General features: G+C 40.9%; 1 protein-coding gene across 5 annotated transcripts in view; it reads left to right on the top strand.

Moving 5' to 3' along the window:
* Positions 1 to 22348, top strand: part of TBC1D32 (TBC1 domain family member 32) — a 205113-nt gene extending 182765 nt beyond the window's left edge. For 2 of the 5 annotated variants that reach the window (XM_014577940.3, XM_075924061.1), the window contains exon 35: positions 14196 to 22346. In XM_014577940.3, the coding sequence (XP_014433426.2) occupies positions 14196 to 14315 (120 nt within the window). In that variant the 3' untranslated portion in view covers positions 14316 to 22346. Of the gene's footprint in view, positions 1 to 14195 lie in introns of all 5 variants that reach the window. The other 3 variants (XM_014577943.3, XM_075924062.1, XM_075924063.1) reach the window with 3 other exon arrangements.
* The last annotated feature ends 556 nt before the right edge of the window (positions 22349 to 22904 follow it).

Here is a 22904-nt window from a genome sequence, read left to right as displayed (position 1 = left end):
ATCTCAAAGAACAACAGTTACAAAAGGTAAGTAACCATTTTTCTGTTGTAACTGTGAATCTACCACTTTCTTTATACCTTTCAGAATCTTAGTTGGAATAGACAGCAATTGAATGCTCCTCCAGTGTTTATCTTGACTGAAGTTTCCTTTCCTTGGCAACTTCATTATATGATATTTTTGTTCCACTTGTCATTCACTTGGACTATAGTTGGATTTCTTCATCAAGCAGGGCAAGAAAGTATAGTATTGTCCAGAAAAATTACTGATACGTATAGATCTTTTCAATCTCCTATTGTAATCAGTAGAAATATTCCTATTGGACTCTAACTCCCAGGCTTTGTCTACATTGTATACTTTTTATGGAAGAGGCAATGCAAATGAAGTGCTCATTAGCATTTTCTCACACTTCATTTGCATAATCTTTTCCAATGCCTTTTGTGCAAGAGGTTTTTGCGCAAAAACAAGCGGTGTAGATGTGTTCTAATTTAAATTATTAAAACATCAATTTTGATTTATTTAATAGATTTATAGACTTGATAAAACAAAGTTGCACACTGCTTGCAACAATTAACTTTCTTCCTAGTTCTCAGATAATATTGACTGGTTCAAGACCATTTTCACTATGTCTGGGAGAACACTTATAGAAACAGGAACAAGACAAACATGTCATCTTGGCTGAGGGTTTGTTTTTTAACAGAAGTTCTAGAGAAGCTGCACACTATGGCTTATGACAGTGGTCTCCAACCTTTTTACACCCAAGATCACTTTTTAAGTCTCAGAACAGGAGAAGATCTACCGCCCCGCCCCTTCCTTGAAGCCCCGCCATCTCTATTCTCCTGTCCATCACTTGCTATCCCCAGCCCTTATACATGCTGTTAAACAGTTGATTTTTAAATTATGCAATATATAAAATTAAAATCACATGTTTATAGTTATGAAATAAATGGTCTGTTTTTAATTCATGCTATTTAAATGTCAAATGAAGCATTTACATTTATACATTTTGTTCTCTGCCATTTTGTAAATCTAAAATCAAGTATTGATAATTATATATTTTTCTTCCAATAACAAAGTCTCAGTGTGACACCTGTGACTGAACAGTATCTGCCAGTGTCTTGAAGTCTGGGTGGTAGTCTGAGATTGCTAGTCGTATACAGTCAATCAGATGGGCATCTGTGATCCTGCGCTCAACCTGGGAAGCTTGCTCCAGCACAGCTGGAGCTAGACGCAGCCTCCCTGGGCTGAGCGCAGGGCATCCGGGTTGGAGGGAAGAGAAGTAGCTGCCCAGCCAGCTGGCCATGGCGCTCAGCTGGAGTGCACCAAGCTCCACCTGGGCAGGCACAGAGGAGAAACCGCCAATCAGCTGGAGTGTGGGACAGCTTCTTTCAGCTGAAAGCCACAGTCAGCTGGCTGGGGTGTTTCAGCCCTCCAGACCTCCCAGCTCCCACCATTCCTCGCAGCTACTCACCTGTGTTGTTGATCAGTGAGTAGCTGCTCCTCAAATGAGGAAATCTAATGTAAATGTACTGTGCAGGTGTGCAGTTCAGAGAGGGCTCAAGAGCTACTCTTAGAGCCCCTGAGATCTACCGGTAGATCACGATCTACTGGTTGGTGACCACAGGCCTATGAGATGGATCCAAATCCCTTATCCAACCTCCATGGTCTGTATATATTATTAATGCTTCACTTTAGGAGGTAAAAGTGCCAGCTTCCTCTAAATAAGGGTTTGAACCCTTATTTAAGAAGCTGTTACCAGTGTAGAAAAAACGAAGCCTGGAAAAAAATAGTGATCGGTCAGGATATTAACTTTAAGTATTTGGTCATTGATTTTCTCCTGGAGATAGACAAAGATCAGATTTCCATATTGACACTGCAATATTCCAGATGGTGGTGAGCTTTAAAGATTAGCATAATTAGAGAACTACTGCTATGAGAAATGTAAAAAGAACAAAACTTGTATACCATGGTGATGGAGAAACAAGCAGCATATTTTGATTTAGAAACACGTGGAGAGCGTTTACTGTTTAGAATTGTGAAAATATGGATCAAAATAATTCAAAACGTTCTTTTGTCTGCTTCCTAATCAACATAACTAGTACATTAGTAAGACACCAGGGAAACTAAGCATCAGCAGGTGAACTCAACAGCCATCTATATATCCATGTAGGCAATAAGCTTCAGTGGACTCCCTGACATAGAAGAAGAACTGTACTCCACTCCAATAAAAACAAGGCTTTTGAAAAGCAAAATAAAATACTTAATTAAAATACTTCAAATAAATTTTGTGTATGACGGTAAAATAATCAGATTAATTCCCATGCAAACAGCAAGCTGTCAAAGGATCTGACAAAAGGATTTGCTAGAGAGGGAAGAGGGTGAAGTTGGATGACAGGATGATAGAAGAGAAACAGGAGTGGCTGAAAGATTGTTTAAAACTATTTATAAAATAAATACTAATTCATCAGTTTATGATGTAGCTTAGTTGAAGGTGCAGTGCTTTTTTCTGCAGCACAATCAAGTCTCCTTTTTGTTCTCACCACTGCTTCGGAGATGGAGTATCTCATGATGGATCTACCCTTTCTATAGCTCCCCAACACACTCACATAGTTGAGTGTGGGCACATTGATGGGCCAGGATTCACCTACTCCTTGCTCCAGCTTGCAAAGTAAAGATACTATGTGGAGGTCATCTCCCCTTTTGTATTGCTACCTGTATGGCAGTACAAGAGCCATCTATTACATGAAGTAAGGGAGTGTTTTGCATCTGTTTTACCATGCCACTTATGCCTCAATTTGGCATTAAGCACATTTGTAGCAATATTACATGCATTCTTTGGGTTTTTTTGTCTGTATTTCATACTTTTTTTTGTTTAGCACATTGATAAATTCTGAGCAGAGGGATTATAGTGGCCAATTAGAGAACACAGATATACACATTCACTATTTGATTACTGAGAAACTTAGGTCCTGGTTTGATTGTAACACTTGTTTAAAAGCACTGTGAAGTGAATAATTCTCTCTGGTAAATACTACTGTACACTAGAAGTTGCTTCTGTTTTGGTTTTCACTTCCATAATCATTGTTTTTACGTGATTCACAAATTCTGTTAGTAAAGGCTATTATGGGAGAGGGAGAGAGAGTAATTTTTAAATTTTTGGACCACAAGTGATTTATTTTTAAAAGTACTAAAATATTTAGAAACAAGAAATTATAGGCCAGCTCTTACTAATCATTTAAAAAAATAACTGAGGCATGTGGTTCTCACTGTTTTAATTAAAAGAGTTTGTAGTAGTTCAGAACAGCTATGTAGCAAATTCAGGATTCACTAGTGTGGCATCCTGACAGGTCTCCTCTGTCAGTGATGATAAACATTTGGCTGTGTGTATTTTCATACGCACCCTCAGGATATCATGTCAGCTCTGTGTAGATAGCTAGCATAATAAATTTCAGGAGAGCTCCCAAAGATCACAGACTCAAATAAGATATGAAGGTACCTGCGTCAGGTTTATTGTTGAACGAAATACATTAATAGTCCTCGGTAGTCAGACATCTCTGAGCCCCTATCTGTACCCCTGACAATAGACTCGGCTCAGTCAATAGTATGGGTTAACTATTGCCTCTTAGGCAGGACAGATAGATAAGTCAAAGTACCACAACATTTGTAGATGGAGATAAACAATCTATGATACACACATTACATATCATCTTACTAATTAATGACATTTTTGGTACCTCCCCTTGTACTTTCCTCCAAAACATTCCTATTCACCACCCATTGTTATGCTTTCACCCCTGTTGTTTCAGACAGAATATCACTATTCAAACTATTTTATCATGTGCTCAGTTGGAGTATCCTGGTACTGTCCTAGAGGAATATATTTATGTATTTCATATCATTTTTCGCAGTGTGAGCAGTTTTAGTGTGGCGTTTATGTCTTGGCAAACATCTGCTTTTGACAAGTTCTGTCTGTTACTCATGATATAACTCTTACTTACTTTGGTTCAGGAGTCAGGCCTTTCACCAGGCCTTTGCTTTAGACTCTTTTTTCTCCAACAGGATTCTTTATACACCTTAGGAATAGCATGATGGAGACCAACCAAAATAATCACAATTATTCACTATGGCTATTATTATTTTTAAAAAAGAAATGAAATATAAAACAGCACAAATGACAGAATGTAACTGATAAACTTGTTATTTGCATTACATTCTCTTCCATGTGATGTTCTGTGGAGAATTTTGAGCAGAAATTTCACCTCTAAAAATGAGGCTGATTTAGGTAGGGTTCTTTTCTAGTGGTATGTTGAGACCAATTTCTTATTTCCAAAATTATCCTGAAACCAGAAGTAAGACATCCTTAATTATTAAGAAGGATTATGAACAGGCCAAAATAATTTTTGTGAGAAGGTAGATCCTCTTGGTTATTAATAATATCAAGAGAGGTTGTGATTGGATAAAATAAGCAATTTTAACTAACTGGTAAGACATCAAAGAAAGTATTTGAATTAGTTATTTAGTAGAAGCCATTTAAGGAGCTGTCTGAGACTGATTAATTATTAATATTTAAGAATTTTGAATCTGGGAAAGCTTTTAAATAAGTTACAAGAATTTTTCCACATCAGTAACATTATTGCAAGAGTTTTTAAATCTACATCTTTGTGAGTGTCTTAGTTAACTTTCTCCCACCGATCCATTTTATTAGTAGTTGGCCAACAGCATTATGGGTATTAAACCTAATTAACCCTATTGAAAGCCCATAAAATTGCTAAATTTGAATTAATAAAATAGTAAACTAGATTGTACATTTCTTTAGCAGGCTACTTAAGAAATATCAAGTATATTGTTCAAATATGGTATTATCCTTTCTCGGTCTAAAATAGTCACTTAATATATTGTAAGTATTTGAGAAATGCTTTCATTTAAAATCTTTCTCAGTAATATAAAAGTATCATGCAAGATCTTTTGTCCTTGTTATAATGTAGGTAACAACACACTAGTTCTATTTTTCATCCAAATAATATTCACACTACAGGCAGTCCCCGGGTTACGTACAAGATAGGAACTGTAGGTTTGTTCTTAAGTTGAATTTGTATGTAAGTCGGAACTGGCGTCCAGATTCAGCCGCTGCTGAAACTGACCAGCGGCTGACTACAGGAAGCCCGAGGCAGAGTTGCTCTGCCCTGGGATTCCTGGAATCAGCCGCTGATCAGTTTCAACAGCGGCTGAATTTGGACGCCTGGGAGATAGCAGCTGGGGCACTGCCAGGTAGGTCCCCGCAGCGCCGCACCTCAGCGCTGCGGGGACCAACCCGGCAGCACCCCAACTCCTCTGCCCAAGGCATCCCCAAGTCAGCCGCTACTGAAACTGATCAGCGGCTGATTCCAGGAAGCCCGAGGCAGAGCAACTCTGCCTCGGGCTTCCTGTAGTCAGCCGCTGGTCAGTTTCAGCAGCGGCTGACTTGGGGACGCCTGGGGCAGAGCAGCTGGGGTACTGCCGGGTTGGTCCAGTAGCGTCGAGGAGTGGCGCTGCGGGACCAACCTGGCAGCGCCCCAGCTACTCTACCCCAGGCGTCATCGGCAAGAAAAGCCTGGTCTGCTGGGGGGGAGGGGCGCACTAGCTGACCAGGGAGACACGGGTGGCGGGACCGCCCGCATCCTCCGTGGCTTTGCTCCGCGTCTCCCTAGTCTGCTGGGGGGGGGGCTCCCCCTAGCAGACCAGGGAGATGCAGAGCAAAGCCACGGAGCACGCGGGCAGCGGGACAGCCCAGACGTGCCACGACTGTCCCACTGCCGGCGTCCTCCAAGGCTTTGCTCCCCATCTCCCTGGTCTCCCGTCTCCCTGTCTCCTTGCTCCCAGGCAGTCCCCGAGTTACGCGGATCCGACTTATGTCAGATCCACAGTTACGAACGGGGCTTTTCTCGCCCCGGAGGATGCGAGCAGCGGGACGCCCAGATGCGCCGCGGTCCCACCGCCCGTGTCCTCTGGGGTGAGAAAAGCTGCTCCGCGTCTCCCTGGTCTGCTGGGGGGGGGGAGCTCCCCCCCCACCAGCAGACCAGGGAGACGGGGAGCAAAGCCTCGGAGGACACCGGCAGCAGGACAGCCGTGGCGCGTCTGGGCTGTCCCACTGCCCGCGTGCTCCGCGGAGCAGCTTTTCTCTCCCTGGAGGACGCGGGTGGCGGGACCGCGGCACATCTGGGCGTCCCGCCGCTCGCGTCCTCCGGGGCGAGAAACGCCCCGTTCGTAACTGCGGATCCGACATAAGTCAGATCCGCGTAACTCGGGGACTGCCTGTACCATTATATTACAGACCACCTAACCAGGAAGAAGAAGTAGATGAGGCTTTTTTTAAACTACTAACAAAATCATCCAAAGCACAGTGATGGGGGACTTCAACTATCCAGACATCTGTTGGGAAAATATCAGAGAAGCACAAATTATCCAACAAGTTCTTGGAATCTGTTGGAGACATTTTTTTTCTTTCAGAAGGTTGAGAAAGCTACTGGAGTGGGGGCTGTTCTAGATTTGATATTAACAAATAGCAAGGAACTAGCTACAGGCCGTGGTGGAGGATCTTCCTTTTCCGGGATCCAAGCACTTCGCCAACACCACTGATGCATGCCTTCTCTCACTTAAAGATTCCCAGGCTACACTGAAGAGGCTTGGCATTCACGTCTCTGCAACAAAAAAAAACAGAAGATTTTTTACTCAAAGATACAGACCTATGCCTTTTACTCAGGCACAGAGGCACTTTGATAATAGAAGAAGGCAATGCCAACCACATGGAGACAAACCCCTGACCAGCCTTCTATCTCATAACCATCAACTTCGAGACATTCATTTTAAAGGTCAGGTGGAGAGTGTCTGGTAACGTCTCTGTTTAAGGCAACCTCCGTTCTACCAACTATTCTGTCAACATCTAGCACCTTTCCACCATTAACAACCAACAGATGGATACTGGACAATATGAAGAGCAAATACTGTATTCCCTTTTCTTCTACCCCTCATTTCGACCTTTCCAGTCCCTCTTCAGGGATCCATCTCACCAGAGTATCCTCCTTCAGAAAATTGACGAACTCCTACATCTGGGGGCTATAGAACCCATCCTGCAATGCTACAGGAGGAAAGGGTTGTACTCCCACTACTTCCTCACATCGAAACAGTCGGAGGGATGGAGACTAATTCTCAATCTTAGGAAGCTCAACAGATACATACAATCATATCAGTTCAAGATGGTCACCCTGGCCACTATAATTCCCACTATAACAAAGAGGATTGATTGTTGACTCTCAACCTCCAGGATGCATATTTTCATGTATTCATTCACCCAGCGCATTGTAAATACCTCAGAATTGCAGTTGGCAGTGCACATTTCCAATACACAGTGCTCCCATTCAGACGCTCCACAGCTCTGAGGGTCTTCTCAAAGGTGCTGGCAGTTGAACATCTCTGCAGACAGGGTATCTTGATAGTTCCTTCCCTCTACAACTGCCTGATAAGAGCAAGCACAAGTCAAGAGGTACACAATGCAGTCTCGCTGAGCAGTGCTCTATTTCAAGCCATTGGCTTACAGATAAATCTGTCCAAGTGCAAACTCCAGACAGCTCAAAGAATGGCGTTTCTCTCACTGTGGTCAGAACAAAAAAAATTAAACCCATCCACTGTACCACTGTCTGACATTCTAGAACTAAAGGAGTCAGCCTCTCTTTTATCTCTCTAAAGGACCACCTGGCATCCATCATAGCCCTTCATTGGCCCATCAACAACAATTCTCTTTTCATTCACCCAGTGTCCAAGTGCTTCCTCAGAGGCATACAGAACACTTATCTGCTTGTCAGGTCTCCTGACCAAGGCTGGGATCTCAGTTTAGTGCTTTAGGCTCTCACTTGAAAGCCATTTGAGCCCATGGCAACATGCTGCATGCTCCACCCTCTCTGTGAAGGTGGCATTACTAGTGGCCATGACATTGGCCAGGAGGGTGAGTGAAATCAGTGCTCTCATGGCAGACTGACCTTTCACAGTATTTCATAAAAACAAAGTTGTTCTCCATACTCATCCAAAGTCCTCCCAAAGGTCCCTACTGCGTTTCACTGTAATGAACCCATAAATTTATCTGTCTTCTTTCCAATGCCTCATACCGATAATAAAGAAGCTGCATGGCATATGCTCGATGTCTGCAGGGCAATTGCTGTTTATTTGGACAAAACTAAACAGATTCGCAAGTCAAACAGGTTATTTGTCTCTACCATAGAGAGATCATTGGGGATGCCAATCTGTACCCAGAGGCTATCCAGCTGGATAGAGGACTGTACCAGACTAGCCTACTCTATGAGACTAGCACACTATATCAGACTAGCACACTCTATGAAGGCCATGGTAGCTTCTACAGCCCACCTGCATAGCATTCCTCTCATGGACTTCTGTAGATCTGCAACATGGTCCTCCACTTGCACATTTGCTAGACATTATGCTCTTGGTACTTACCTGTCTCAGGGTACTCAATTTGGGCACACTGGATCACTATTGTGCAGTATGGTGACTAGCCGAAGCATCCACCTCCAATCATGGGTATTGCTCCATAGTCACATAAGGTGAAGCACTCACAGGGACACTCCTCAAAGAAGAACAGGGGTTTATTCATCTTGTGCAGTAACCGGAGGTTCTTTGAGATGGTTGTCCCAGTGTGTGCACCACTTTCCTCCCCTCTGCTTTGGACTTGCATGTTTCTCCTTCTGAGGCAGAGAAGACGTGTAGTAGCAGCACTGCACGTGCCGTCTGCTCCGTGTGTGCAGCCTACCAGAGGGCACTGCTACCAAAAATCTCTGACTAGGCGTGCAGCAGCACCCAGACACATAATACGGAGCATACATAGGAACAACCATCTTCAAGAATCTTCGTTACTGCACAAGGCGAGTAACCCTCTCTTCTGTATCAAAAAAGCTAGAATCATCAGACCCTGTCACAGCAATAAATGAGAAAAAAAGGAAAAAAAAAACCCTTGGTTTTATTAACCTTTTTTAGGTCCCAACGTAAATACTTACCACCACTATGATAGATTAGTAAAAGAGACCTAGAGTCTTTACTCAAACAGAAGTGGCATTTGAGACGCCGCTTCAGTCTGAAATTTTCTTTAAGAAGATCTCTAAATCCAGGCAAACAGAAATTTGAAGAAATATCTTCTATTTGCAGATGTGGCTTAGAGTGTGAGGTGGTTAAGTGCCTTCAGTTTTATTAATTATTTAGGACTTAGCCACTATTTTACATAGTTTGCCAATGTCTCTGATAGGCTTGGGACGAAGTTTTGCTTTTGATGCCTTTGATGACACTATTCACCATCTGTGGGTTTGTCACTGAGATCACATAGTTTTCTTGAGAAGTCACAGGTAATCCTTTGATCTAACACTAACCAAAATGGAATGATTCTCTAGCTTCTACTTATGCTTTCAGATCTGAGAGTCAAATCATAGTTGCTCAGGTCCAAGACAGTATGTCTGCTTAATCCATCCATCTTCTAATCTTCAGGTGCAACCCAACACCTAGCCTATTCATATTTATCAGTCTCTTCCCTACTCAGCTCCTACTTCCCATGGTTCAGGGGCTCCAGTTTCTTTACATGTGCAAGAATTGTCCTCCCAAATCTTCCCCAAGCATATGGGGAACAAGTTTGTCCGGTCTGGGCCTTTATGGCCAATTTACATTTTATATCTCATGGGGCATAAGACTTCATTTATCTGTCTACTTGAGGTCAACTAGGAGCATCGCTGAAAGAGTCTATCCAACAGAGAGGTTTGAATTGAGATCTAAGTACCTCAATCCAGAAAAGACTGAAATTATTATGTAGAAGGGCTCTAATATGTATCCTTAAAATAGATATATTTAGAGTCTGTTCTGTCAGAGGAATAGTTCTCTACAAGCCTTGTCTCCATAATATATTCACATAAGGTTTATTCTGTTAGAAGGTCGATGTTTTTCAAGAATTTATCGCACATTGTTATCTGAGATGCTGAGGTTATTGCCCATATTAAGATGAGGATGTAACCCAAGTAGCTAAGGGTACATCTACGCTACCACCCTAGTTCGAACTAGGGTGGTTAATGTAGTCAATCGAAGTTGCAAATGAAGCCCGGGATTTAAATATCCCGGGCTTCATTTGCATCTTGCCAGGTGCCACCATTTTTAAATCCCCGTTAGTTCGGACTCCGTGCTTGCTGCTACACGCGGCACGGAGTAGGTAGTTCGAATTAGGCTTTGTAATTCGAACTACCGGTACACCTCGTTCCACGAGGAGTAACGGTAGTTCGAATTAGAAAGCCTAATTCGAACTACCTACTTCGTGCCGCGTGTAGCCGCGGACATGGAGTCCGAACTACCGGGGATTTAAAAATGGCGGTGCCCGGCTAGATGCAAATGAAGCCCGGGATATTTAAACCCAGGGCTTCATTTGCAACTTCGATTGACTACATTAACCACCCTAGTTCGAACTAGGGTGGTAGTGTAGACATACCTTATAAGGTACCAGTTTATAGTAATTTGTGATAAATGCTGATTTTATTGGCAGTCGCTGTATGTCTGAGTTTATAAGGCTCCAAATCACTATATCAAGTTACATTTACACTTTTACTCAGTCCTGCTCTCTGATTTTGAAGCTAAATTAGATTTTCATTTTTAGAGGGAGGAGACAGCCTTCTTGAATTAAACAGTCCTCATCCCTCCCTTGGGAATGGCTTCTATTTGATAACCTTCCTACATTGGAGTACTTCCAGAAGAAATAAAGTGTACTTAAGAACTGGAATTCTCCAGAAGTTATGTACAACTGTAGGCATTGAGAGAATTTTGAAGTTGTGAGCTTTGAAAGGGATAGAGCAGTGGTCACCAACCAGTAGATTGGGATCTACTGGTAGATCTTTGAGCCTTTGACAGATGATCCTGATTGGTTTGGCCAAGAATCTATCAAATGCAGGCACGTCAGCTGTCCCTGCCCCAACTGCTGCACACCTTCTGCCCTTTGCCTTGGGGCTTCCCCCCCCCCCCACCTCTACTTGCTATGCAGGGAAGGGAAGGGAAAGAAGGGGGTGCTGATGTCAGGTTGCCCCTGTCCCACCCTGTAGTCTATCTCCACAGAACAGAGGGGGGCACAACAGGGCTTGGGATGGAGGGAGTTTGCATGTCAGTACTAACTGGCAATTAAAGATTTTATTAAAAAATAAGAAACAAATATGACTGACTGATGAGGGATGATAGGAGTTACTATAGAGAACTTTCTGGGTGTCTGGCTGATGAGTCTTGCCCACATGCTCAGGGTTTAGCTGATCGCCATATTTGGGGTTGGGAAGGATTTTTCCTCCAGGGTAGATTGGCAGAGGCCCTGGAGGTTTTTCGCCTTCCTCTGTAGCATGGGGTACAGATCACAGCTAGAGAATCTCTGCATCTTGGGGTCTTCAAAGTATTTGAAGGCTTCAATATCTGAGATATAGGTGAGAGGATTATTCTAGGAGGGGTGGATGAGATTTTGTGGCCTGCACTGTGCAGGGGGTCAGACTAGATGATCATAATGGTCCCTTCTGACCTTGGAGTCTATGAGTCTATGAGACTGCATTCTGTGCAGATTAAGGCCCTGTGCTACCCTCTGCTTATATGAATAAGCAGTGTCCAGCTGGCGCCTGCATCCTGAACCCCTTCCCCAGTTATAAACCACTCCTGCACCCCAAGCCCATGCCCTAGCCCTGAGCCCCCGCTCCCCCTCGACTCAAATACTCTTACAGAGTCTGTGTCCTCAACCCCCTTTTGTACCCTAACTCCCTGCCCCAGGCTCAGCTCAGAGCCCCTCACACTCCAAATCCCTTAACCCAAGACCAGAGCCTGCACCCCAACCCTCTGCCCCTGCCTGATTAAAGGGAGGAAGTATGGGCGAGGGAGGGAGGATGGAGTGGATTTAGAGAAGGGGTACAAAGGAGGCAGGGCAAGGGTATTTGGGTTTGAAGTAGATCCTGGATTCCATTTAAATTCAAAAAAGTGATCTCGTGCTTAAAAAGGTTGAAGATCATTTGGGTAGAGTATTGAAAGCAAAATCCAGGCCAGAGCTCCAAGGAGCATTTGGGGATTGTGCATGTTACACTTTCCCTTATGGTAGGACAGAATTTTCTTTTCTCGGGGTCTAGATGATCCACTGGCCAGTGTATTGGTGGGAAAGGCTATATCTCGTCTCTTAGCTCTGGGACTACTACAGTCAACAAGTCTTGTGGTGCTTCCTTATGTGCAACTCCCTAGCCCTTGTGTAGGGTCTGAGGCAAAGCTCCTTGTACTTTTCCTATTTCCATGCATCCACATGAGTGTCTGGGTACTCTAGCCTGCTGCCTCTCCAAATCCACATTTACTGTCCAACCTTTTCTGAATCTTTGGTGAAATTTAAATTTAAATTAAACAGGGGAACTGGGAATGGTTACAGGGATGGGGCCTGTTGTAATCATAGTTGGACAGTTTTTATTAATATGTTGGTTCTTTGTATTGATATGTGTGCACCTCCAAACAGACTATTTTAGGCTGCTTCATGGGTCTTGTCATGCAACAAATAAATTCTACAGTGTAGGTCTAGAGAGGCAATATATCAGGTACATTTTTTTCTTCATTTTAGGGAATTAATGTGGGCTCCTATTTGGAAATGTAAAACTGTAATTAAGTGAAGAACCATTTTATTTCAGAAGTCAAATATACTTCGAATATACTTCATTACAAATACTTACATATACTTTAAATCACTTTTTATTCTCCCTTGTATAAAATATGCAGTGCTATTCCAAACAGTTTTGCTTAACGGTTTTAAGGGTAGCTGAAATAAGTACTAGCTTGAATAATTAATAATAAATGCAATTGTTCTGTTTGGTTTCTATCAGATATACAGTATAGAGCATACACACATTTGATCAATTTTGGCTGCCTGAAGCAGGGAATTAAACTCCTCCTACAACAGCCTCTTTTTCCTTCAGTGCCTAATAATCTTCTCCCATTCCATATATGTGGAATAAGATTCCACAAAATAGGACAAAACTGTGCCCTAGTTTGCACTTGTGAAGATGAGAGGAAAAGGATAAGGACATCCTCAGAGCCTCATTCAAACAGAGATGTGCAGACTTTCATTTGGTAAGCATAGACTCAACTACAGTGACTAAATGGCAAGTATGAAAAATCAGGACAGAGAGCTTGAAGATAACAGGCACCTAGATAAGACAAAATCCTAAATTATCAGGACATCTGGTCTCCCAAGGCTTAGCTAACTGTTATTTAAGGGAGATGCCCAGCTAATGCATCAGCCTGTATTCTACATGCCGAAGAGCACTGTCTAGCTCCCAAGTGCTTTTTATAGCATATACTCCCTTAGCAGTAACTACTCAGCAGATGGTCAACGTGCAGGTTTCCCTGCTCAAAGGAGTATCAAACCAGAGAGGGTTTTTTTCTTGTTTTCTCTGTTCAGTCCAGCTCTACTCTCAGTTTCTTTTGCAGAGGATACATCTGCCAACATCTTTCTACCTAATCTACCTTGTCAGTCCCATGGAAGGATTTGGCCTGATTATCTCTTTTTTCAGGCATGCTTTCACCCATCCACCCCCCATTAAATATGGACATGAAATCGAGGGCTTTATAGAATATTCCTTGTTGTTCATGATGATGAAGCAAAAGTATCTTAGCCTGCTTTTAAAAAACTGTACTTTGAAGATCAGTGTTTATAATTGTTTTTTAAAATATATAACTAAGGCTACTCTCCTGGCTGGCTGTAAGCAAACAGAGTGGATCAATGTAATGGGAACCTATTCATTTTACCTAGCACATTAACAAGCTTAGAGCTTCCAGAGCTAGTATATACTTTGAAAAAAGATTGTTTTGTAACTTGTCATGTGCTATTTAAGGCTTATTTGGTATTCCTTGAAATCATCAAATGGCATGGTCTCTTAAGAGTGAAGAAATGAGTTCAATCTGAAAAAGCAATTTGTTAGTAAATTTGTAATTAGGAAGAGCTGTCTGAACATGAGTGTGCTGATTTTTCTCTCTTAAACAAAGGGTAATAAAGTATCTGTTTGCACCATAAAACACCAAGGCAGTGACAAGCTAAATGAAAAAAGGTACTTCAGAAGTCTAAAATTCATTAGATTGTAATAGCATATCTTTTTTCATGGCTAATAATTTTTTTTTGTGTATTTGTGCAGGAAGAAGCACTCCATAGATTTCGAGTGAGTGATTATTTAGAATACATGGAAAGCTTGGAGCCAACCTACAGGCCAGTGCTGCTGAGAGACATGAGTAATATTAGAATGCAGAGCACATAGCTCAAGGAAACAAGCATTTCATATTCCAGTTTTAGTTAAGTTCTGAAAGGGAAGGCTGATTGTTTTATATCCGTTTCCATGAAAATTCATGCCTTGGAAATATACATATGTTAAAATCAATAATAAAGGTTTTCAGAATATAGGTTTTTCAAGAGAACACCAGCTGAATTGGGTCAAGTGAAAAAATAATACATTTTTCCAGCAATACTCTGTGTATAGCTTTACTTTTATTTGGCAGATTGCTTCAGAATCTGCCTATAGCTTACTTAGGGGTCTTGTTTGTTTCTCTGGAAGCTGTTCCCAGACTAATACATTTTGGTCATCTCCTACTCACACCATCTTACCAAAAACTTTAAAATTCTGCATAGTTCTGGCAATAAGAAGCAACACTAAGCATAATCACTTGGGTATCCTGTATTTATGTGAATGGGGATGAGCAAAAGCAGAGCAGTTTTCCTGTATGCAGCTGATTTGACCTTGTAGTTTGTCTGGGAAAGAATAGTTAAAACCAAATGAAGCAAAGGACTAGTATTTTTAAAATCTTTCTATTCCATTCATATATCATAATATATTAAGTTATATTCTCAGAATGGATAAATGGAAAGTCAGACTGCTAAAATATTCAATATTCAGCACAGTCATGTTATTGATTGGCTTGATTTGTACATATTACAATATATAAAAACCTGGCACCAGTAAAAGCAAGGTAATTCTGAGGTAAATAAATGAACAATGAGGATTATTCTTCTCTCTGATCTGGAGTCAACAGAAAGCCTGTCAAAGAAAATGAGTGTGCCATCAATTCTGGAAATTAGTGATGCATTCATGTTTTATACAATGATTGATAACAGAATTCTGAAATGTGTATTTTGGTGTGTATAAATCTTGGTTTCTGAAATATAATATATATCTGAACAATTTTGTTATGTAGCAGTCATACAAGAAATGGCAACTAATCTAAAATATATTGTGCAAAACAAATGTTCATTAGGATTGATTTACTTTGTTTTATCTTTTCTGTTCATTCTGACTTCAGGTATTGACCTAAAAATTGGAGTATAGAAAAATAATTGCATTACAATGTTACCTGTAGTTCTGTTGTTATAATAGCATTGCAAGTCTATAAAAGAAAATTCAATGGCTTAGCTTGACATACTGTAATTTTTACCCCAGCTGATAAGAATTTAACAAAGGAGTCCTAAAATAATACTAAAAGCACTAGAATTACTTTAAAATTACATTTTCCAAACTTGTTTCCCAATGTGTATAAGTTTATGGTTCCCTTTTCCCCCCATTATACTGGTAAGTTATTGTGTTTGGTGTAGAGGATCTTGCGTGGTACTTGTTTTAAAAAGCTGCATAGTAATAACAGGAAGATCAGAATAGAAAAAGGAGCTATAAATTAATTTTGAAATGTTCTCTCCCTCTCTCTTGATTGGGATCTGAAGAAAGACGAAGCAGGGAACAATTACACTGTAGAAATCTCAATTCAGCTTATGCTCAGAGGCCAAATTTTATGCCATCAGAGAAAATTTTAAACAATAGTTGTAAACTGTGCCAACTACTGAGAGTCTTTCATCTTAATTTTGTACTATATACATACTCTGATTTTAACAACCAAATCAAGAAAAAAATGAATGTCCAATAGTTTCTTGGATTTCTAAGATTAAAATACTAAACTACCTTGTCGTTATTAATGTTACTGAAGCTGTAATATATCATATTAAAATCTCTCAAATTTAAAAAGGTTGCAGTGCTAAAGAGCAAAGAAAGCAAAAGTAAAACAGTTGTGCTTTCCCTGGAACAGCAAAGGAATTAAATCTTCAATCCTTATGTGCTGCTAAAAGCCCAAAGGCTCTCATAGCTGGGATGCTGCTCCAGGTATCAAAGAGAGGAGACAAAGCAGAACACTGTTTAAGTGCCCCATTGAATTTAGGATAAACAGATTTGTTCTCTGTGTAGTCTCACTAGCAACAGCCATTGCTTTCCACCCTTTCTGAAACTGTGTGGGTTACTCATGTGTTCACATGAGGATATAATGTCTCCTTTGGCTGGTTCTTCATTGTCTTCCCACTAACGTATTAGAAAGATGGTATTTTGGCTACATCTTACCCTAGGTTTCTAGGACAAGATTGGGTGTTAATGGGGGTTTTTTTGTTTGTTTGTTTTTTGTTTTGTTAGTGCCTGTACGGGAGATCTACTCCAGTCAATATTTGCCAACTTCTATTATACAGTGAAATCTAAGAGAAGAGTTTCCCCTTTACTTAGAACAGGAAATAACCATGGAGCAAGCTAGCAAATGTTGACTTGTCAAAGGCTAAGTAAGAGGGTATGCATGCCTGTGCTTGCATACGCAGAACATAACCTCCAATGAGAACTTTATTTATGTACATCAATAGAACAAGGCAGATATCAAACCTATATTGTTTTATCTCATTCAAATTCAGAAATGTAAATTTAATGTACCAATTTATTTTTTTTATTATTTTATTCCGGATTCAATCATTTGTGTCTTGTTCAGGTTTTCCCTCCCCAACAGACAACTTAATCTTACAACAATGGATACTGTACTGACCTGTTCCCCCAAAAAACTGTTCCCAGCTTTAGCAGCGTGAGGGCTCTTGACATTTGTGATCTCAGCCATAGCTATTTATTTGTATGTTGTCATTCTGAGTGTTTGTATATGCTTTCTTTTTTTCATTAAAAATATGTCCCTGAGACAATAAGGAGACAATAATTTTGATTTAATTGTTTTGTTGTAGACTATCTATGGAGTAAATGTAGAATGGTTATTGTTTAATTTTTTAAAAGAATAATTAAGACAAATACGTAATGTGAAATGTTGAAAGATGATTTGGAGTATAATCACTTCTTTAAATCCAGCAAGTCACAAGGATTCAGGCTTGAGAAAATGACCCCTTGCCCTTTACCAAGTCTGTGCTTCAGTAGATGGGAAGTCAGTCTGCAGCTGACTTTTCTGGGCTGGGGTTATGATCATATTTTCATTTAGAGGGACTTTACACCCCAGTTTTCCCCTTAAGTAAGAATCAGCATCACCCTCCATCTCTTCTTCAAGAGGTGCTTGCGAACAGGTGAGTGCTAGCAGGGAGTTTAGAGAGGGAGTTCTCCAGGTAAAGGAGAAGCAGATACAGGACTCTTGAGGGAAGCGTGTGGTGTTATTGGGGCTTTCTTACTGTGTTCTGAGCTTTTGGAGAATGTTGGGGATAACAAGTGCTGAAGGATCCAACCAGGGGCCGTGCGCAGCTTGACCTTCTGCTCACAAACAGGTAGGAACTAATAGGGGAAGTAGAGGTGGGTGACAACCTGGGAAGCAGTGATCATGAGATGGTAGATTTCAGGATCCTGACCAAAGGAAGAAAAGAGAGTAGTAAAATATACACCTTGGACTTCAAAAAAGCAGATTTTGACTCCCTCAGAGATCTGATGGGGAGAGTCCCCTGGGATGCTAACATGAAGGGGAAAGGAGTCCAGGACAGCTGGCAGTATTTTAAAGAAGCCTTATTGAAGGCACAGAAAGAAACCATCCCGATGCATAGCAAGAGAGGTAAACATGGTAGGAGACCGGATTGGCTTACCGGGGAAATTCTTGGTGAACTTAAGCACAAAAAGGAAGCTTACAAAAAGTGGAAACTTGGACTAATGATCAGGGAGGGGTTTAAATGTATAGCTCGAGAATGCCGGAGGGTTATCAGGAAGGCGAAAGCGCAAATGGAATTGCGACTGGCTAATGATGTGAAGGATAACAAGAAAGGATTCTACAGGCATGTTAACAAGAAGAAAGTGATCAGAGAGGGTGTGCGGCCCCTACTGGATGAAGGAGGTAATCTAGTGACAGATGATGTGGGGAAACCTGAAGTACTTAATGCTTTCTTTGCCTCTGTATTCACGGACAAGGTGGGCTCCTGGACTAATGCGCTAAGTGTCGCAAGATGGGATGAAGATGGACAGCCCTTGGTGGGTAAAGAAGAGGTTAGGAACTATTTAGAAAAGCTAAACGTACACAAATCCATGAGTCCGGACTTAATGCATCCGAGGGTACTGAGGGAGTTGGCAAATGTCATTGAGGAGCCTTTGGCCATTATCTTTGAAAAGTCGTGGGGGTCGGGAGAAATCCTGGATGATTGAAAAGGACGAGCCCAGCGGGTAGTGATCAACGGCTCGATGTCAGGATGGCGGTCGGTTTCTAGTGGAGTGCCCCAAGGTTCGGTTCTAGGATCGGTTTTGTTCAATATCTTTATTAATGACCTGGATGAGGGGATGGATTGCTCCCTCAGCAAGTTTGCAGATGACTCTAAGCTAGGAGGAGAGGTAGATACGCTTGAGGGCAGAGATAGAGTCCAGAGTGACCTAGACAAATTGGAGGATTGGGCCACAAGAAATCTGATGAGGTTCAACAAGGACAAGTGCAAAGTCCTGCACTTGGGACGGAAGAATCCCAAGCATTGTTACAGGCTGGGGACCAACCAGCTAAGTAGTAGTTCTGCAGAAAAGGACATGGGGGTTACAGTGGATGAGAAGCTGGATATGAGTGAACAGTGTGCCCTTGTAGCCAAGAAAGCTAATGGCATATTAGGTTGTATTAAGAGGAGCATTGCTAGCAGATCCAGAGATGTCATTATTCCCCTTTATTCGGCTTTGGTGAGGCCACATCTGGAGTATTGTGTCCAGTTCTGGGCCACAACTACAAAAAGGATGCGGACGCAATGGAGAGGGTCCAGTGGAGGGCAACCAAAATGATTAGGGGGCTGGAGCATATGACTTATGAGGAGAGGCTGAGGGAGTTGGGTCTGTTTAGTCTGCAGAAGCGAAGAGTGAGGGGGGATTTGATAGCAGCCTTCAACTTCCTGAAGGGAGGTTCCAAAGAGGATGGAGAGAGGCTGTTCTCAGTAGTGACAGATGGCAGAACAAGGAGCAATGGTCTCAAGTTGAGGTGGGAGAGGTCCAAGTTGGATATTAGGAAAAACTATTTCACTAGGAGGGTAGTGAAGCACTGGAATGTGTTACCTAGGAAAGTGGTGGAGTCTCCATCCCTAGAGGTGTTTAAGTCTTGGCTTGACAAAGCCCTGGCCGGGTTGATTTAGTTGGGATTGGTCCTGCCTAGGGCAGGGGACTAGACTTGATGACCTTCTGAGGTCTCTTCCAGCTTTATGGTTCCATGATTCTATGATTCTGTGGAGAAAAATCTTGCCAGAAGGTACTTCATCTCTTATTACTTTTCATCAGTGATAGGACTACCAAAAACCATTACGTCATTGGTGAAATCTTCATCCTTTTGAAGTAGTGGCAAAGCTCACATTGACTTCACTGAGGCCAGAATTGCATCCTATGTTCCTCCATTGACTTTGAAGAATTTATTTGGGAGAGAATTATATGAGTGAACTTGGGAGAGAGTCTCATAACTTTCCTTCCTCTGCCTTATCCCATAAACCATAATCTGGTCCTAAATATCTGATTTTTTTTTAAAGAAGGCTGTACAATCTTAGTGCTCTAATTTCAATCATCTTTCTGAAGCCAGGTAGTGCAGCAGAGAGCAGGATATTGACTCACTAAGAAATATTAGCAGCTAGGTGGCAACATGTTCTAACAATGATCACTTCAGTACTACCACTAGTAATTACAGAATAGCAGAATTATGTCACTCAAAATTATGGTATTGGTAGCAAATGGTTGGGCTTTTTTCCAACATCTGCTTAATCAGCAAAAAATGTAGATAGACACTGAAAAAAATTAAAAGGTCACAGGATGATCCACATTGTTTATCAAATCTGTTTATCAAAATTTCAAGAAGAATATTTCAAGTAGAAGCCTAACCGTTATAATATGTGGATGGGCTTTATTGACTGTGAACTTTAAATGTGGATAGACAGTTCAAGATAATTGTCTACTACCCATCAAAAATCAAAACCATAAAGAGAGAATATTCAGGATGCAGCAAAAGACCAAAGTTGTTCCTATGCCACCATCTATTACAGTAAAGTCTCAGAATGGAAGAAAAAAGATGTGGCTTGTCTGTATCTATTTATGAGGCCAATGTTGGAACTCTATTATGGGGTTTTATTCCCCATTTAATTGGCGGATTTTGTATGTGTGATATTCATGGGGACAGCTTCTATTTCTGCCATCCTAATACTGTCACTAAAATAATTAGGCACTAATTATTTCTGATAGTTTCCATTACATTTTCCTTTTTGTAGTAATTTTTTTTACATTATTGTAGAAAAGTTTAAAGGTTTTCCACTAAGATTTTCTATTTTGACAGGTGTAATTATCCAGAATAACAGCTGATCCTTAAGAAAACACCGATGTTGGGAACAAAGTGCATGTTGTGATTAGTTCCAACAGCAAAGCAATATGAACTACTATAGTGTCATCTGTTTACATAAAGAGGATTTCTGGATGCGATGGGGCGCTAAGGAAATTTAAGTAAGGGACGTACCTGGCTGCAGAACATGTTGCAATGCTGTAAGGATTGCCACCTATGAATAAAGCTATCAGTGTGTATAAATGAGAGTGGCTACATCTGAATTTTTAAATTTAAATATCTATGGTGGAAAAAACTAAAGCATTTCAGTTTTATAGTTCTGTGCTTTATTCAAGGTTAACCAATATCATCACAACACTTTCTTGTAATGCGAATGATGCAGTATTGACAGATACAGGATTTTGATTTGGGGGTTTGTTATACATAAATCTTAGAATGAGTCCAAAATGACTGACATTTTTCATTTATGTTTTGTATATGTATAAAACAGTATTTGATAGTCTTTTTAATAGAAAGAAATTGAAACTCTTAAACTTGATTAAAATAGTTTTCTTGAAACTGCTGACCAATTTTCACATGTCAGTTATGTGTATTGCAGGGTGAAATATGGGAGTTATGATGGTAGTTAATGCCACCATATATTTATCTGAAACCAAAATCAAAGAAAATAAAATCCGTACCTTCACTTTTTCTCATGCCACCATCTATTATAGTAAAGACTCAGCACAGTATGGGGAGGAGGTCAGCAGCTCTCAGTGGAGAAAAAACAGGTTAAGAACTGTTTAGAAAAACTGAATATAGAGAAATCTATAGGCCGGATCTAATGCATCCCAGAGTGCTAAGGGAGTTGGCTGATGTGATTGCAGAGCCTTTAGCCATTATCTTTGAAAACTTGTGGAGATTGGGGGAGGCCCAGACTATTGGAAAAATGCCAATGTGGTGCCCATCTTTTAAAAACAGACAAGAGAATAATCTGGAGAATATAGACCAGTCAGCCTCACCTCAGTCTCCAGAAAAATCATGGAGGGGAATTCATTTGAAGCACTTGAAGAGAGAAGTGATCGGGACTGGTCAACATGGATTCACCAAGGGCAAGTCATTCCTGACCAAACTGATTGCCTTCTGTGATGAGGTAACTGGCTCTGTGAACATGGGGAAGGTGGTGGTTGTGACATACCTGGAGTATTGCATCAAACGAAGATGGAGAGGGGCTGTTCTCGGTGGTGACAGATGACAGAACGAGGAGCAATGTCTCAAGTTGCAGTGGGGGAGGTCTAGGTTGCATATCAGGAAAACTATTTCACTTAGGAAGGTGGTGAAGCACTGGAATGGGTTACTAATGGAAGTGGTGAAATCTCCATCTCTAGAGGTTGTTAAGTCCCAGCTTGACAAATCCCTGGCTGGGATGATTTAGTTGGGAATGGTCCTGGTTTTAGCAGAGGGTTGGACTCAATGACCTCCTGAGGTGTCTTCCAACTCTGATTATTTGATTTATAAGGTTCCTGACCTCATTGACACCTCACAAATGTCCAGGCAGTTATTGAATGCTAGGCTGTTAAAAAGTGCATATTTAGCAGTTACACATTTTGGATATATTGAGGATTCTAGGTATTATATTAATCATCAATTAAATAACCACTAGCAGATGCACCTAGCATTGCTTGAGTCTGTAACACAAGGGTCTTTTTGTTTTGTTTTGTTTTTGTTTTTGTTTATTAATTAAAGGAAAATGGCATGCTTTATTTAAATGCTTGTATTTTTTTAAAATACAGCTAAGTTAATTCTTATTCCAGATTTCTTAAAAAAGGGATTGCTAATTTTTTTCCACTGAATTTTTTTGAGTAAATTGTTTTAAATGGGAATTCCATCAAGTGTATTTTTTTCTTCATCCTTATAAACACTTACTTGCTATGTATTAAGTAAAAGGGCTATAGTCAATTTGGTTTCCAATACAATTTTCTTCTAGTTTTGAAACCTTAAGCATTGATTTAGCTGTGCCAAAACAAAACATTACTCCACATTTCTGAATTTTCTTTGTAAGGTTTATTGAGAGGTAATGCTATTTGCAGGTTCATCCTATTTTTCTGGCTCATCTTGGTTCAGTCTCTTTCAACATTTGTTCAGTTATGCCAGTTTTGAGGACTGTACTTGATATGGTGATTCCATTTCTTTTCTCTTTGGTTTTCTGAGAAGCAATCCCATTCCAGGCACATCCCATTTTCTTGATTCAACCAAACCTTTATGTTATTTTAAAGTATGATACGAGAGAGCTGTATTCTGAATTTGGTAGTCCTAGCTCTTACCAT

This window comes from Pelodiscus sinensis, chromosome 3 (assembly GCF_049634645.1).
Source record: "Pelodiscus sinensis isolate JC-2024 chromosome 3, ASM4963464v1, whole genome shotgun sequence".
NCBI lineage: Eukaryota > Metazoa > Chordata > Testudines > Trionychidae > Pelodiscus > Pelodiscus sinensis.
The sequence above is the reverse complement of the archived record's forward strand: the minus strand, read 5'-3'. Positions and strand labels throughout refer to the sequence as shown.